This window comes from Camelina sativa, chromosome 7, assembly GCF_030686135.1.
Source record: "Camelina sativa cultivar CO46 ecotype springtype chromosome 7, ASM3068613v1".
In the NCBI taxonomy this organism is placed as follows: domain Eukaryota; kingdom Viridiplantae; phylum Streptophyta; class Magnoliopsida; order Brassicales; family Brassicaceae; genus Camelina; species Camelina sativa.
This window is the reverse complement of record NC_141886.1, coordinates 3,165,261-3,170,954: the sequence shown is the minus strand read 5'-3', so window position 1 is coordinate 3,170,954 and position 5,694 is coordinate 3,165,261. Positions and strand designations below refer to the sequence as shown.

The window sequence follows — 5,694 nt, the reverse complement described above, 5'->3', positions numbered from 1 at the left end:
TCCAAAAATCTTTTGTTAAATCAAGAATTGGAAAAGTTTCTTTACTTTTAAAAGAATGAATGATAGATAATAACTTAGAAAGTTGTAAAAACTGTTGATATTAAAATTTTATATTATTTTGTGTTCTGGAAAAAAAAATGAAAACAGTTCAAACATATAGATTTCAAAAGATACGAATATTCAAATAAACACAACTTTACAATGAATAGTTGCAACTTTACAAAAAACAATTACAATGAACAATCACAACTTTTTGTAAAACATACAATTTAAATTTTTAACAGATTTTTTTTTTTAATTATCCAAAACGTAAGATTTAAAAAACACAACTTTTGATGGCATTTATTCGGATTGGGTTTAAATATATTGAAAAGTCAAATCTAAAAATTCACTATGTAATCCATCTAACTCTTGGAAAAACACTCTAGGTATTTTCATTAAACTTTTATATTTAAAATTAACTAAAAGATGTAAATTAGATTCATCATTCCAAAAAACTTTTGTTAAATCAAAAGATATGAATGTTCCAATCAACACAACTTCACAGTGACTAGTTGTAACTTTTCATAAATAACTGGTTTAATGATCCATGATGACTTTTCAGAAAATATTCAAAATGTACGATTGAAAATACACAACTGTTGGTCACGTTTATTCGGATTATTATTATTATATAGACTAGTTACACAATTGTGGTTAAAATCTAGTTTTTGTATCATTTTGTTTTACTAAGAACAAGATTTAATCGTAGAATGATCTATATATATGTATGCTCTTTCCTCAGATGATCTCTTTCTTTCTATGATGACTATACAAATCATATTAATTCTATACAACAACCAATTCCGCAAAAAATAAGTAACTTAAGAAAAAAGACTCTTTTCACGGCGGCGCAGGTAGAGGTAAATCACCGCACGTGGTGGACACGATTACTTTTCCGGCACGTTCACCGGACTCTATAAGCATCAACACTACTTCTCTCATCGTCGGCCGATCCGCCGGCGAAGATTTGGTACATAGGACTGCAATCTTCGTCACTGTGATCATGTGATTGAGAATCACATCGTCATCTACCTTTGTTAGATAAGGATCGAGGATTTCAGATGTTAACGAATGATCTCTGATATGGTTTCTTGTCCACGTTGCAAGATCCCCGCCTTGCTCCAGCGGCTGAACCGGAGCTTTTCCGGTTAACAATTCAAGAAGAACAACTCCGAAGCTGTAGATGTCACATTTTTCTGTTACTTTCATAGTGTATGCATACTCTGCAAACAAAAAAATAAGGGTAAGTTTAAGTTCGTTAAACTCAGGATGTAGCTCAAAAGTTTAAACATACCGGGGGCGATGTAACCGTAAGATCCAGCGACGGCTGAGACGGATTTAGACTGTGGCATGTCGATGACTTTAGCCAACCCGAAATCTCCAACATGAGCTTCGAAATTCTCATCGAGGAGAATGTTATTAGACTTGATGTCGCGGTGAATGATTCTCGGTTTACAGTCATGATGCAAGTAAGCAAGACCTTCCGCTGTACCTAGTGCGATAGCAAACCGAGTAGGCCAATCCATGCTATGCGATTTCCCGCCGTGAAGCAACTCGCCGAGGCTTCCCCGAGACATGTATTCGTAGAGCAAGAGGTTCGAGTTTGATCCTTGATGGTAACAGAAACTGAAGAGCCTGACGATGTTTCTGTGACGGATTTTGCCTAGCGTTAGAATCTCAGCGCGAAAACTATTATCCGTATTGTTGTTGCCTTCTCTGTTGGATTCGAGTTTTTTAACTGCTATGGTTTTACCTGAAGGCATAACCGCTTTGTAAACCGTACCACAGGCGCCTTTACCGATGATGTAGCTATCATGGAAGCCTTTCGTTGCTTCCAAAATGTCTTTGACGGTAAATCGTTCTTTCGGGACAAAGTAAATGTCGGATTCTTGAAAGAAAGGTTCCTTGTCGTGAACATAAGGAGCCATTTCCACAGGAAATCTTAGGAAGTGGACAACAATAACTATGAGTAGAAGAGAGATCCCGCCTATGACTGAAGACACGATGATGATGATTCTCCCCCGGCGAGAAGAACCCGCTTTTAGAGATGAAAGGTTAGGCCAAGAGGACTGGTTACGGTCACAGCTTCTCAAATGGCCGCCACAGAGTCCTTTGTTTCCGAGAAAACAGGTCAGAGTCATGTTTTGAAAGAGCTGCGAATGCGGAAGTGGTCCGGTGAAGTTGTTGTAGGAAAAGTTGCAGCCGAGTAAACTGGATAAGTTCTCAAATGTGGTTGGGATTTCGCCGCTCAGATGGTTGTTGTTCAGAGAAAGGTACATTAGCAGATAAAGATTCCCGAGCTCGGGAGGGATGTCACCACTGAAATTATTGTAGCTCAGGTTCATTGCAATCTGCAGACTTGAGAGTAAACCGAGTTGAGGCGGTATAGTCCCTGAAAACAAGTTTCCTCCCATCTGTAGATCAGTTAGATGCGTCAGGTTCCCAATGGTAAACGGTATGTTGCCAGAGAATCTATTTTCTGAGAGTCTGAGGATCTCAAGCTGATGAAGGCTTCCAAGCTCAGAAGGTAAAGAACCAATGAAACTGTTTCGGCTCAAGTCGAGTCGTTGAAGCATTTTGCAGTTGGCTATTTCAGAGGGGATTCGTCCTGTGAGAGAGTTTGTGGAAACGTTAAATGTTACCAGGTTGGAGAGGTTACCAATTTCTTTTGGTAGGTTTGAGGAAAACTGATTAGCTGCAAGATGAAGTCTTTGCAGCTTCTGGCAAGTGCCTATTTCAGGAGGTACAGGTCCACTAAAACGGTTTTGATCCAACTCTATAGCAGAAAGGTTGACAAGCTTGCATAACTCGGTCGGGAACTGACCCGTGAGTCGGTTTCCAACAACACGAAGCTGCAGCAGCGACTTGCATCTCAATACACCTGGCGGAATGTTTCCAAATATCCGGTTAGACCCGAGATTCAGCAGAATGAGATTAGACTGTTGACAGATAAAAGGCGGTATTTTCCCTGAAAGTTGGTTTTCTGAGAAGTCAACAACCCATAGAGGACTGTATAAACCAAGACCTTGAGGGATTACACCGCTGAGGGAGTTGTGGAAAAGCTGAAGTTGGCGCATAGACGTAAGATTCTGGAAACCTGGTGGAATAGGACCGGTTAAAGAATTGATGGAGAGATCAAGTTTCGCCAAATTCTTCAGCCTACTGAGCTCATTTGGTATGATTCCAGTTAACTTGTTCTGAAACAAATACAATAGCCTCAACTCACTGATCTTGCTCAGCTCAACTGGAATCTCACCGGTCAACATATTCTCCGAGAAATCTATTTCCATTACATTGGAAAGATTTCCTAGCTCCTTTGGGATTGTCCCATTCAACTGGTTTTGGTACAGATACAGCTTCTTCAAGGACTTCATGTTACCAATCTCTGATGGTATTGGTCCAACCAATGAGTTAACGTATAAAGCCAGAATCTCAAGACGTGTTAACTGTCCAACCTCTTTTGGAATTGACCCTGAAAACTTGTTCTGCCACAGAATCACCTCCTGAAGTTTAACTAGCATCCCTATTTCTTTAGGAAGCTCTCCAGAAATGAGGTTCTGCGCAAGACCAAGCAACTTCAAGTTAATGCATTTACCGATTTCAGCAGGTATGTTCCCAGAGAAATCGTTCTGCCCCGCTCGAAATGTCGTCAAGTTGATGAGGTTTCCTATAGAACGAGGTAATGGACCTGACAAGTTGTTAGTATAAGCCACAAGCTCTTCCAAGTTGTATAAATCACCAACTTCTTCAGGCAAAGGACCCGAAAGCTTGTTATTGCAAATGTTGAAGCTTCTCAATTGCGATAACTTCCGAATCTCGACAGGTATAGAACCACCGAACTGGTTGTTATTCAAAAACATAACCTCCAGCTTCGAACAGTTTCCAATCTCCCGAGGAATATCTCCAGTTAACCCGTTATAGGCGAGGTTAAGGTAGACCAAGTTAACTAAGCCGCCAATGCTCGGGCTTAATATCCCAGAGAGATTCATAGAACTCAAATCAAGAGACGTCACCACCAGATTACTATTACTACTACTACCCTCTGAGCTGCAATTTACACCTATCCAATTACACGGCGTCTCATCAATGTCGTTCCAATTGTGCAAACGGTTCAACGGATCTTGAAATCCTCTGTTCTTCAACTCCAAGAGAAACTGACCATCGCTGTTTAAACTCTCTGAAGTCCAAACCAGAAGTGTCAAGAGAAACAAAACTCCAACTAACATAGATTTTGATTCTGTCTTAAACTCAGAGATCCGCCAACCCATTGATCCTCTCAACTTCATTCTTGTGTTTATAATATAGTAATCCTCAACACCTGCAGTTACAGAGATTCACATTTCTTACACACCAAAGTGAAAAACCAAAAAATCAAATCTTTTCAATTTAATAGAGAAGCTATAATGCAAAAACTCAAAGCTTTTTGAGCAACAAGGACTAAACCCTAACATTAGATCTATGATTGGTTATGAACAGATCTAAAGAAAGTACCAATACGTTTGAAAGTATTCAAATTTACCAGCTCAAAAACCAAAACTTTCAGTAAATTTAAACGAATACGAGAAGCATACCAATGTGAATCCATAGACGAAACCACGAAGAAGCAGCAGAAGGTCCAAAACCGATAAAACCTTCTCGGCAGTTTAAAGCAGCGAGAAAGAAAAAAGGAACCTTTACGAATCGAACCAAATGAACAATCAGCAAATGAAAAGAAGAATAGTGATTAAATGTCAAAGCTTTTAAGATTTCTTACTTTGTGCACTTGGAGAGAACAAATGAGAGTATCAGAAAACTTTCTCTTTTCGATTCCTCAAAACAGAGTGAAATAAAAAATTATACTGTTGAGGGATCAAGAAAGATCATGGCTTTGATCTGGAATCAAGCAGAATCAGGAACCCAAAAGGTTTTTATAAAAAGGGAACTTTTAAACATCCACACACAACAATCCCGAGAATTTAAAAAGGGGAGAAACTCAGGAAAGGAAAGAAAAAAGTGAAGAGAAGGAGAGAGATAGTGATGAGAATCAATAAGTGTATATTCCAATAAGGATTTGATTTTGATTATGGGAAAAAAGGATAAGTAAGGTTCTCTTTTTTTTGCTTTGGCTTGAAGTTCTAATGGCCGACAAGGCATGCCTTCTCTCCCTACTGTGTGTGGTTTCTCTTTCTCTCTCTTTATAGTGAGAAGAAGCTTGTGTGGTTTTTTTTTCAGCTTTTTTTCTTTCTTTTTGTTTTTGGCCATTTTCTTCAGTGCCAAGAACATCAATTTTCTAATTGAAAAGGAAGTTGTGGAAGAAAAAAAAGTAGAAGAAAGTGGCAAACTACTTTTTTTTTTTAGGACAAGGGGAAAAAGTTAGAGAATTTTATTTCTCGGCAAAATCAGGAATTGCTTTTGGAGATTTACCGATTGAGACAGCCTAGGTTCTGATTATTTAGACGGGATTATAGATCAAAGGTTTTTTTCTTTCTCAAACTTGGGAGTTGGGATGAGACTTCAAAATGGGATATCCCTTCAAAATGTAAAGTTTTTAACTTGAACTTTGAAATTTCAGTTTTTCCTAGACACTATTTTTGTAGCACAATTTTGAGAGTCCAAAAGTCCAAAAGTCATTTTTTTTTCTTCTCTAAAGTCTAAAGCTAATACTAATCTATA

General features: G+C 38.5%; 1 protein-coding gene across 1 annotated transcript; it reads right to left on the bottom strand.

The window, feature by feature from the left end:
* Window positions 1-740: 740 nt before the first annotated feature.
* Window positions 741-5,382, bottom strand: LOC104700136 (putative leucine-rich repeat receptor-like protein kinase At2g33170). Its single transcript, XM_087456664.1, has 4 exons — window positions 4,796-5,382; window positions 4,614-4,713; window positions 1,337-4,360; window positions 741-1,265 (listed from the first exon to the last, which is right to left on the bottom strand). The coding sequence occupies exons 3-4, from the start codon at window positions 4,326-4,328 to the stop codon at window positions 883-885; spliced, it is 3,375 nt and encodes a 1,124-aa protein (XP_087312790.1). The 5' UTR covers window positions 4,329-4,360; window positions 4,614-4,713; window positions 4,796-5,382; the 3' UTR covers window positions 741-882.
* Between the last annotated feature and the right edge of the window lie 312 nt (window positions 5,383-5,694).